Below are 12,168 nucleotides of genomic sequence, written 5' to 3'. Positions count from 1 at the left end.
CCCAATAAAATATTTGAGGGGGGGGGGCAAATTTGATGGGCATTGGCATTCAAAAAGGCTCCTTTAAGGATGTCTTTGCTGACCCCCCCGGGCTCTAATCATAGAAGCAAACTCCTTGGGGCAAGCATCCCTTCAACACCCCCCCATAATAAAATATTTGGGGGGGGGGGAAATTTGATGGGCATTGGCATTCAAATAGCCTGCGTGCGCCGCATCATGTGATCAGTTATGTGGGGCGGTGCTTACCTGCTCTCCTCTCCCCCCCCCCAATATTTTATTCAAGTTGGCACACCTGGCTCTCATTATTCTTAATGGGGCTTAAATTTGGCTGTGTGGGGTGCGGGGGGGGGGGGAAGAGAGAGAGACGCATCTTCGTTTCGGTGGCTCCCAGCAGCATCCTCCTTGGCTCGGAGAGTTGGGGGGCTCCCATCCATTGGCTGGGGGCTGCAGCTCTAGGATGCTATTGGTTGGCTGGGGGAAAGGGCGGTGTAGTGGTTAGAGCAGGGCCGGACCAAGTCGTTTTTGGCCACAACATGCCACCTCCCCACCCACCGCTGAGGAAGAAGGAGTGAGTGATTTGGAACAAGGTGGGGGGGGGATCAAATCAACCAGGCTTACCTTTGTGGGGAACGCGGAGAAACATTATTGGGTGACAGAGAAAAAGCAGAACTACTCAACACCTAACTACTCTTCACCTAAAAGGCAAAAGTGATGCCCAACCTGGTGATAACAGAATAAATCAGGTGTCGGCAACCTTTTCCAGCAGGGGGCCGGTCCACTGTCCATCAGAATTTGTGGGGGGCCGGACTATATTCTGAAAAAAAAAATTTAACAAATTCCTATGCCCCACAAATAACCCAGAGATGCATTTTAAATAAAAGGACACATTCTACTCATGTAAAAACACGCTGATTCCCGGACTGTCCGTGAGCCGGATTGAGAAGGCGATTGGGCTGCATCCGGCCCCCGGGCCTTCGGTTGCCTACCCCCTGGAATACATGATGTAAGGAGTGAGCTGCAGTAGGAATAAATTAGTAAATTAATTCAAATCTTCTGGGCCTTATGAGCTTTTTTGATTATATGTTGTTCTTATATTCAACAAATAAAATATTCTAATAATAATAAATAAATAAATAAATAAATAAATAATTTATTATTTATACCCCGCCCATCTGGCTGGGTTTCCCCAGCCACTCTGGGCGGCTTCCAACAGAATATTAAAATACAATAATCTATTAACATTAAAAGCTTCCCTAAACAGGGCTGCCTTCAGGTATTTTCTAAAAGTCTGGTAGTTGCTTTTCTCTTTGACATCTGACGGGAGGGCATTCCACAGGGCGGGCGCCACCACCGAGAAGGCCCTCTGCCTGGTTCCCTGAAACTTGGCTTCTCGCAGCGAGGGAACCGCCAGAAGGCCCTCGGAGCTGGACCTCAGTGTCTGGGCTGGATGATGGGGGTGGAGACGCTCCCTCAGGAATACTGGACCGAGGCCGTTCCTTCCTTCCTTCCTTCCTTCCTTCCTTCCTTCCTTCCTTCCTTCCTTCTCTCTCTCTCTCTCTCTCTCTCTCACACACACACACACACACACACACTTCCTTCCTTCCTTCCTTCCTTCTCTCTCACCCTCCCTCCCTCCCTCCCTCCCTCCCTCCCTCCCTTCCTTCCTTCCTTCTCTCTCTCTCACCCTCACAAACGCCGGCTCCCTCGGCCTGAAAGCGAGATGAGCGCCGCGACCCCATAGTCGCCTTTGGCTGGACTTAACCGCCCAGGGGTCCTTTACCTTTTAATGATTTGAATAAGCAGAGTTGGTGCAATTCTGCACCAGTTGCGAGCTGAATAAAGGCCAATAAACGGAGAGGGTCTGGTTCCCCGGATGGAAGAATGTTTCTAGCTTTAATCGCGCCTAGAATGTTTTTAAATATATGTGTGAATATATCCGCGTCCCAGATGCCACAATGGGAACCCCAAAAGCAAGACTCCTCATTTGGTGCACTTTTAATAAGATTGACATCAGAGTCCTCTTGGTGGAAGGGGGGGAAAGTTTTTTAATCTTGCCTTAATGGAAAATCGGCGGCTCCCCCCAGTGGTAATTTTTAGGAAAGACACAAATTAGTCTGTTCGCAATATATATATATATAAACATACCCAGGAAGCAGCTAGACAGGTGATGGCATCTGTATCCAATTCTAGAATCAACCTCCCTGACCAGGTCCCCAATTACAGTAACTTTTGCATTGTTTGGTTACACATGCCTTTGCCAAGAGTTAACAGGTAGCTCCTCCCTCCCTGACATGGAGCGGTGTCCGGCGGCCAACATGCAGCGGTAGTTAGTACTTAACAGCATATTGGATTGCTGGCATGCATGCAGGAGCGGGTGGAATTTGACGGCTCGCAATGAGCTGCTTGTACTTTTTTTTTTTTTTGCACGGACGTCCCTAGATTTGTTTAACCAAACCGTTCTGGTCTCTCCCCAACCCCCAATATATGTTGGTCCCGGAAGTGGAACAGGATCCCAATAGCAGCTCTCATTGGGGGCCCAATCCACCAGGGCATTCTCCTGTAAAAGGCCCGTTGAAATGAACGGAAGGGGTTGATACTGCCCTGACTCCGATTCCAGCAGAGCTTTGCTTATGGAAATGCCACCTGTTGACCAAAGGTAAAGAGAACCTTGGTGCTTTTTTTTTTTTTTTTAAGAGATGACATACCGATGAAGCGGGTAGGACATCTGAAAATAATGCCAGCGTATTTCACATCTGACAACACTTGGGTTTCAGATAGAACATAGGCAGACGAGTCTCGGAAACCTGGGAAACAAGCTGGTGCGTGTCCAGAGGAGGGCAACCAAAATGGTCCAAGGCCTGGAAACGATGCCTTATGAGGAATGGCTTAGGGAGCTGGGTATGTTTAGCCTGGAGAAGAGAAGGTTAAGGGGTGATATGATAGCCATGTTCAAATATATCAAAGGATGTCATCTAGAGGAGGGAGAAAGGTTGTTTTCTGCTGCTCCAGAGAAGCGGACACGGGGCAATGGATTCAAACTACAAGAAAGAAGATTCCACCTAAACCTTAGGAAGAACTTCCTGACAGTAAGAGCTGTTGGACCACAAGGAGTGTGGTGGAGTCTCCTTCTTTGGAGGTCTTGAAGCGGAGGCTTGACAGCCATCTGTCAGGAATGCTTTGATGGTGTTTCCTGCTTGGCAGGGGGTTGGACTGGATGGCCCTTGGGGTCTCTTCCAACTCCATGATTCTATGATTCCAATTTTCATGGCCCTCTTGTGGCTAGGGTGGCACGTTGACCAGAAGTAACGTATTTAGCATTAACTCTGGAAGAGACTACAGTGGCACCTTGGTTCTCAAACATCTTGGTACTCAAACAACTTGGAACCCAAACACTGCAAACCCGGAAGTAAGTGTTCCGGTTTGTGAACTTTCCCCGGAAGCCGAACGTGCTCCGTTTTGAGTGTGACGCTTCTGATTCGAGTGCCGCGCTTCCGTTTCGAGTGTTAGCCTGAGGTCCGTCTGTTTTCGCTATTTATTTTGCCTTTTCGTCGTTGCGGCTCTTTTTTGTTTTTGCGACTGCGTGGAACCCAGCTCAGCTACTCATGGATGGATTGTGTGACTGCAGTACACTGTTTATTGCTTTCGTTTTACGGATCGACGGTCTCGTTAGATAGTAAAATCCATGTTCAACTGCTGCTTGAGGGGTTGTTTGTCTGGAACGGATTCATCCATTTTGCATTACTTTCTATGGGAAAGCGCTCCTTGGTTTTGGAACGCTTTGGTTTGGGAACGGACTTCCGGAAAGGACCAAGTTTGACAACTGAGGTACTGCAGTACTTAATTCTGACCACACGAATCCCCCTGACGCATGTTTTGCTCCAGGAGGCTTAGTCTGGTCAGCATCAAGCATATATTTCCAGAGTTGGCGCTAAATACATTACGTCTGGTCAACGAGACACCATAGGCGTGAAAATTTGCGTCTCGGTTTTTTTTAGACTCATCTAAAAACCAGATGGTACTATCTGAAACCAAAGGGATGAATTGGTTGCCAGATGTGAAAAAAATAAAATATTTCAGCTCTCTTACCCCATGAATGAATATGTTGGGGACAAACAAGGGCTGTTTGTCTTCATCTCAGTCTATTTGCAGGGATTCCTATTGGGCTGTCCTGTGTTGGAAACTGTATGCTGGGGAACCCGGTGCCTTTCAGATATGGTTGAGACTTCTGACATCAGCCTCAGTCAGCACTGGTCAGAGACGATGGAGCCGAGTAGGATACCAACAGCATCTCAACTTGCTCATCCTTAAACCTAGACGGACCTCCTCCCTTGGGCAAATCCAGCCACATCTTTCTCATGATCTTACCTTCAGTGGAAATTGTGCAGCAAAGACCCCCCCTGCCCAACCCCTGCGGTGGGCTGTGTTGTCAGGCCAGACCCATACGCCTCACCCTTCGCTGGCTCTCCAAACCAGCTTTTTCTAGATCCCACTGGGATTCAATCCGGATACGTTTGAGAACGGCTGGAGTGCCTCTGAGCACACGCGGGCCGCGTTTCTCATAGGGCATAAGCCGAAACTGCAGTGGCGATTGTGTGTTTGTGTGTGTGTGTGGGAGGGAGGAGATTCTTCGCGTTTCCGACGGGGATGCGCCGAGAGCGAGCGGATTAAAACGGAGAGAGGCAAATGGTTTGCGGTTTTTTGTTTTGTTTTGCTTTTCTTATCTGTAATGAGTTTATTGGTTCCAGCAATTTAGTGCACCCTCTCCCTGTCTAGGTCACTGGAATGGGGACCCCCCCTCCCCTGTGCTACCACCCCCCCACCCCCCCGCAACCGGTGCTCAGGAAGAGATCAAGTCCTGACACTCCTTTTTTCTCCTTGGGATTAGCCAATGGTCCGCTCAACACAGGCATACGCTCAGACAAGCAGCGGCAGCAGCAGCAGCAGCAGTGGCGGCGGCGGCGGCAGCAACAACAACACAGCCCCCCTCATTGTCTCGTTTTTTTCATCTCTTTGCAATGTCCTTCTCGCTCCCTCTCCCGGAGCGGAGCTTCAAAACGCAGGCCTTCCGACAGCATCCTCTGTCCCAACGGCGAACCAGCGACGATCTGCCTCTTCCTTCTTGGCTAACCCCAGAACACGCTGCAAAAAAAAAAAAACCCAGGCAAACCGAGGACTTGGTACCTGCGTCCCCTCGGGATGGAGGCTCGGCCCGGCTTCCGCGAGGACGTCATCGCCTCCCAGCCAACACCCCTTTCGATTCACGAGCTGGGGTCCCTTGCTGTTTAACCCGCCCGCTTCCCAGCTCTCCGGAGCGGGCTGGCGAAAACAACCGATTGGGTGGCGACCGGATGGGTCCTTCGCCCACCCAACCAGGGCTCCAAGCAGCCTCGCCAAGCTGTACTCAGGACCGGCTGAATAGAACGGGGGAAGGCTGCCTTTTATACCACCCAACCTCACACACACACACACACCCCCGGCCAGACCTCGCGGCAATCGGCGTCGCCAACAGGATAATATTGCGAAAAGAAGCACAGTCTTTTAGTTCGTTTGTTTGTTGTTCCTGCAGGGAGCAGAGATTCAGCTAGGAGGCTACGTTCGTGCCCTTGCGGGCCTACAAGAAGGAAAGACAAGCTGGCATGGACACAGGGGGCAGGGTTGGTTAAGGGGCTGGGCAGTCGGTGGTGCCTGGCATGAGTTATCTTGTCTTGGCATCTCCGTTGGCGGCGGGGCTCCTGCCGTTGAGCTGCAGCGGGGGCTCCTTGCCGATACAGTTGCCGCTGGGCTCTGAGTGGATGGCACCATTCCTCTTGGCTTCCTTCACCTGCCTCGCCTCGTCGTCGCCCTTCTCGCTTTCTTCTGAGTCGCTCCGGAGATCTTTCTCCATCTGCGGGGAGAGAGACACAGCTTTGCTCAACGGCCGGCGGTTGCCCGTTCCCCTCTCCCCCGCTGTGCGGTTCGATTTGGAGCGCTGGCAAGGGATATTCCTTGACCAGGGCTGGATGAACCATTGAGCAAAATAAGGTTGATACTTAGGCAGAGGGACGTGGGTGGCGCTGTGGGTTAAACCACAGAGCCTAGGGCTTGCCGGTCAGAAGGTCGGCGGTTCGAATCCCCGCAATGACGGGGTGAGCTCCCGTTGCTCGGTCCCTGCTCCTGCCAACCCAGCAGTTCGAAAGCACGCCAGTGCAAGTAGATAAATAGGTCCCGCTCCGGCGGGAAGGTAAACAGCGTTTCCGTGCACTGCTCTGGTTCGCCAGAAGCGGCTTAGTCATGCTGGCCACATGACCCGGAAGTTGTACGCTGGCTCCCTCCGCCAGTAAAGCGAGATGAGCGCCGCAACCCCAGAGTTGTCCCTTTACCTTTACCTTGGGATCAAGGGAACCACAGGAATTTCCCATGTCAGGACTTTACCTCTCCAATCATTATTTTTTAAAAGTATATACTGCATTCCTTTCAAGAACAAATGCCAAGCCAATCCACAAACCAAGGTCAAGACCGCAAAATTAACAAAAACCAAACCAATTTAAAAAATCCGCCTACAGTGGTACCTTAATTCTCAAACACCTTGGTACTCAAACAACTTGGAATCCAAACACTGCAAACCCAAAAGTAAGCGTTCCGGTTTGCGAACTTTCTTCAGAAGCCGAATGTGCTCTGTTTTGAGTGTTATGATTCCGATTTGCGTGCCACACTTCTGTTTTGAGTGTTACGCTGAGGTCTGTATGTCCTTGCTACTTATTTTGCATTTTCGTTTTTGCGGCTCTTTTTCGTTTTTGTGACTGTGTGGAACCCAGTTCAGCTACTGATTGATTGTGTGACTGCAGTACATTGTTTATTGCTTTCGTTTTATGGATCAGTGCTCTCGATAGATAGTAAAATCCATGTTCCATTGCTGTTTTAGGGGTTGTTTTTAAAAGTCTGGAACCGATTAATCCGTCTTGCGTTGCTTTGTATGGGAAAGTGCGGCTAGGTTTTGGAACGCTTTGGTTTTGGAATGGACTCCCGGAACGGATTAAGTTTGAGAACCATGGTACCACTGTACTTGTAATTAAGCTATAAAGGGTTGTAGCCCCTGTTGCTCAGAGAAGGCACATAGAAAATAATGGGCACGACTTGCTTAAAGGTAAAGGGACCCCTGGCCATCAGGTCCAGTCGCGGACGACTCTGGGGTTGCGGCGCTCATCTCGCTTTATTGGCCAAGGGAGCTTCCGGGTCATGTGGCCAGCAGGACTAAGCCGCTTCTGGGGAACTAGAGCACCGACACATAAGAAGAAGAAGAGTTTGGATTTGGTATCCCGCTTTATCCCTACCCGAAGGAGTCTCAAAGCGGCTCACATTCTCCTTTCCCTTCCTCCCCCACAACAAACACTCTGTGAGGTGAGTGGGGCTGAGAGACTTCAAAGAAGTGTGACTAGCCCAAGGTCACCCAGCAGCTGCATGTGGAGGAGTGGGGAAGCGAACCCGGTTCCCCAGATTACGAGTCTACCACTCTTAACCACTACACCACACTGGCACGGAAACGCCGTTGACCTTCCCGCCGGAGCGGTACCTATTTATCTACTTGCACTTTGACAGGCTTTTGAACTGCTAGGTGGGCAGGAGCAGGGACCAAGCTCACCCCGTCATTGCGGGGATTCGAACCGCCGACCTTCTGACCGGCAAGCCCTAGGCTCTGTGGTTTAGACCACAGCGCCACCCGCGTCCCTCTGCCTAAGTATCAACCTTATTTTGCTCAATGGTTCATCCAGCCCTGGTCAAGGAATACCCCTTGCCAGCGCTCCAAATCGAACCGCATAGCGGGGGAGAGGGGAACGGCTCTACATCCCAGAGCAAAACACAACGACAGCAGAAAATCTATAATGAAAAACAATTAAAAAACAATTAAAACTTGTATAATTTAACGTGTGCACCCGCCCACGAACCTCGCCCAATTTCGGTCCCTACCGTGCCGCTTTTGAGAAACTTGTAGACCATGTGGATGATTAAGAAAGACCAGAAGATGTGGAGCAGTTGGAGAATCATCAAAAGGGAATTCATGAAGTAATAGCCAAAGAAAGGCTGGTAGAGTTCCATTGAGTAGTAATACGTGTTGTAGATGACCCTGTGAGGAGATTGCATGGATTAGTAACAAAAACAGGACTGAGACCCCTTCCTTTATTCTGAACTCAATTAAAAAACAGCAATACAGTTTAAAAGAAATTTCCACCACAAGCGAGTCGTAAAAATGTACATATTGATCGTCTAAGTCAGGGGTCAGCAAACTTTTTCAGCAGGGGGCCGGTCCACTGTCCCTCAGACTTTGTGGGGTGTGTGTGTGTGTGTGTGTGGCGGACTATATTTTGAAGGGAGAAAAATGAACGAATTCCTATGCTCCACAAGTAACCCAGAGATGCATTTTAAATAAAAGTGCACATTCTGCTCATGTAAAAACACCAGGCAGGCCCCACAAATAACCCAGAGATGCAATTGAGTTCGAGTGTCTTCAAAGTCCACTTACAGGTTGGTAGCCGTGTTACTCTGCCATAGTCAAAACAAAATAAAAAATAACAAAATTCCTTCCTGTAGCACCTTAGAGACCAACAAAGTTTGTTCTTGCTATGAGCTTTCGTGTGTATCTGAAGAAGTGTGCATGCACACGAAAGCTCATACCAAGAACAAACTTAGTTGGTCTCTAAGGTGCTACTGGAAGGATTTTATTTTATTTTATTTTGTTTTGTTTTTTATGGGAAAGCATCCAATTTCATTGACAATAAAGAAATCTTATTTTATCTTATCTTGTCTAATTCTGCGTACTCCATAAACTTTATTATCCATTCTGGATTGTCTCTAAGTGGCATGGAAAAAAAAACCCCCAAACACCAAAACGAAGCAACAACAGATAGGTCCAACCCACCGGAGCAGGGTGAAAACCAAGATTTCTCCATTTTCCAGCCCTTAAGATATTTGAAGATGTCTTACTTACTTGTAGGGGAAAATAACCAGGCGGGTGTAAAGGAAAACAGCAGAGAATGTGAGGAAAAGCATGTCACATAGACGACGCCATTTCAGATAGTTGAATATCTTCGTGGGCTGGAGAAGGGTGCGGGGAGAGAAAGGGGTGGAAAATGACAGAGGGGCACAAATAAATGCTCAGGTGAGGTTTCCTTTGCAACTACCGTTCAGCTTGTGACTGGACGGCAAAGTTTCTCTGAGTTTTAAGTGCAAACTCCAAAGATCACAGTGAACTGCAGTGGTGTTCTTTGGGGCGGGTGGAAACCAGAGAGCCCCACCCTGACCATTAGGTCCAGTCGCGGACGACTCTGGGGTTGCGGCGCTCATCTCGCTTTACTGGCCGAGGGAGCCGGCGTACAGCTTCTGGTTCATGTGGCCGGCATGACTAAGCCGCTTCTGGCGAACCAGAGCAGTGCACGGAAACGCCGTTTACCTTCCCGCCAGAGCGGTACCTATTTATCTACTTGCACTTTGACGTGCTTTCGAACTGCTAGGTGGGCAGGAGCTGGGACCAAGCAACGGGAGCTCACCCTGTTGTGGGGATTCGAACTGCCGACCTTCTGATCGGCAAGCCCTAGGCTCTGTGGTTTAACCCACAGTGCCACCCATGTCCCTTAGCTTAGGCCCGTGGATTTCTACTCTGGAGCAGAACTTGGTCGGCTACACCCCACAGCGAAACACAACGACAGCGGAAAATCTGTGGGTTTAACCCACAGCGCCCTACAGGTAAAGGTAAAAAAAGGTGAAGGACCCCTGGATGGTTCAGTCCAGTTAAAGGCGACTGGGGGGGTTGCAGCGCTCATCCTGCTTTAAGGCCGAGGGAGCCGGCGTTTGTCCGCAGACAGTTTTCCGGGTCATGTGGCCGGCGGGACTAATCCGCTTCTGGTGCAACAGGACACCGTGATGGAAACCAGACCGCACGGAAACACCGTTTACCTTCCCGCCACAGCGGTACCTATTTATCTACTTGCCCTGGTGTGCTTTTTAACTGCTGGGTTGGCAGGAGCTGGGACGGAGCAATGGGAGCCTCTAAAGGAGCAGGTGCGCAGCCTGGGAGTCATTTTGGACTCACAGCTGTCCATGGAGGTGCAGGTTAATCCTGTGTCCAGGGCGGCTGTCTCCCAGCTCCATCTGGTACGCAGGATGAGACCCTCCCTGCCGCAGACTGTCTCGCCAGAGTGGTGCATGCTCTGGTTATCTCCCGCTTGGACTACTGCCATGCGCTCTACGTGGGGCTGCCTTTGAAGGTGACCCGGAAACTACAACTAATCCAGAATGCGGCAGCTAGACTAGTGACTGGGAGTGGCTGCCGAGACCACATAACACCGGTCCTGAGAGATCTACATTGGCTCCCAGTACGTTTCCAAGCACAATTCAAAGTGTTGGTGTTGACCTTGAAAGCCCTAAACGGCCTTGGTCCCGTATACCTGAAGGAGCGTCTCCACCCCCATCGTTCAGCCCGGACACTGAGGTCCAGCTCCGAGGGCCTTCTGGCGGTTCCCTCATTGCGAGAAGCGAGGTTGCAGGGAAGCAGGCAGAGGGCCTTTTCGGTAGTGGCGCCCACCCTGTGGAACGCCCTTCCATCAGATGTCAAGGAAATAAGCAGCTATCCTATTTTTAAGAGACATCTGAAGGCAGCCCTGTTTAGGGACGTTTTTAGTATCTAACGCTGTATTGTTTTAACATTCGTTTGGGAGCCGCCCAGAGTGGCTGGGGAAGCTCAGCCAGATGGGTGGGGTACAAATAATAAATTATTATTATTAATTATTATTATTATTATTATTATTATTGTTGTTGTTGTTGTTGTTGTTGTTGTTGTTATTCCATCGCGGGGATTCGAGCCGCCAACCTTCCGATTGGCAAGCCCAAGAGGCTCAGTGGTTTAGACCACAGCGCCACCCAACAGTTGGCATAACCAGACAGGGTGCTTGGACTGGCTGTGATTGTTGGGTGGTTTGCCATTCACCTTGTTATAAAAATTTCAGGGTACCCTCAGATACCTGTCGCACGCTCCCCAGAAAGCCAACCCGTCGAGAGGCCCGCCCAGGGCACCAAGAGGCACGCAGCTTCTCTCCCAGACCTCTGTGGCGATTATTACTCTCCTTCTGCAGCGGCATGGGAGAGAGTTGTGCCCCCCAAAAAAGCTCAACAACTTTAGGCTACCCTCCCCTAAATAGGGGCGCTGGGCAGTTTTGTTTTTTTTTGCACCCTGGCGCCGCATATGCTAAATACGGCACTGGATGCATTGAACCACCAGTCTGGTCTTCCCTCCTTCTGGGATTAGGGGCATCGCTTACCTCCAGGAAGAGGTCAGACGCATCATGGATGATCATGACGAGGGTGCCGATCCGGATGTAGTTGGCACAGTAGGAGAAGCTGATGAGGAAAATTGTGGCTGCGTGGTGGACAATCTGCTCGCCGAAGTCCTGCAGTGGCGGGGGGAGAGGAAACAGAAACGAAACGGCTGAGGACGCAACATAGATATATCGTTGATGCACTAGAAACAATTCAACAATTTGGGCAAGTCGCAGGTTTCAAACTGAACAAAACAAAAACCAAGGTATTGACTAAGAATATGACAAGGGAGGAGTGTACAAGACTACAGACTCGAACTGGGCTTAGTTTTGTGAAGAAAGTAAAATATCTGGGCATAAATATAACTTCTAAAAATTTAAATCTTTATAAGGACAATTATGAGAAAGTGTGGAATGAGATTAAGAGAGATTTAGAAAGTTGGACTAGATTGAAGTTATCACTTTTAGGCAGAATCTCTGTGATAAAAATGAATGTGTTGCCAAAAATGTTATTTTTGTTTCAATCATTGCCAATCATTGATAAGATGGATTGTTTCAAAAGGTGGCAGAAAGATTTATTGAAATTTATCTGGCAGGGGAAGAAACCAAGAATTAAATATAAGATTTTAACTGATGCTAAAAATAGAGGTGGATTCTCCCTGCCAGATTTAAGAATTTATTATGAAGCAGCTGCTTTTTGTTGGTTGAAAGAATGGTTTACTTTAGATAATGCTGATGTATTAGATTTCGAAGGCCATGACAATGTGTTTGGCTGGCATGCATATTTGTGGTATGACAAGATCAAAGCACACAGTGGTTTTAAAACGCATATAATTAGGAAATCTTTGTTCAAAGTTTGGTTGAAATATAAAGATTTATTAGA

General features: G+C 49.2%; 1 protein-coding gene across 1 annotated transcript in view; it reads right to left on the bottom strand.

Annotated features, from left to right (window-relative positions):
• Positions 1-4,988: 4,988 nt before the first annotated feature.
• Positions 4,989-12,168, bottom strand: part of CERS4 (ceramide synthase 4) — a 44,988-nt gene continuing 37,808 nt past the window's right edge. Inside the window, exons 8-11 of the mRNA XM_033136773.1 lie at positions 11,289-11,417; positions 8,963-9,069; positions 7,945-8,101; positions 4,989-5,884 (exon numbers count right to left, since the gene is read on the bottom strand). Of these exons, the coding sequence (XP_032992664.1) occupies positions 5,696-5,884; positions 7,945-8,101; positions 8,963-9,069; positions 11,289-11,417 (582 nt within the window). The 3' untranslated portion in view covers positions 4,989-5,695. The remainder of the gene's footprint in view (positions 5,885-7,944; positions 8,102-8,962; positions 9,070-11,288; positions 11,418-12,168) is intronic.

This window comes from Lacerta agilis, chromosome 18 (assembly GCF_009819535.1).
Source record: "Lacerta agilis isolate rLacAgi1 chromosome 18, rLacAgi1.pri, whole genome shotgun sequence".
Taxonomy (NCBI): domain Eukaryota; kingdom Metazoa; phylum Chordata; class Lepidosauria; order Squamata; family Lacertidae; genus Lacerta; species Lacerta agilis.
This window is presented reverse-complemented; position numbering and strand designations above follow the sequence as displayed.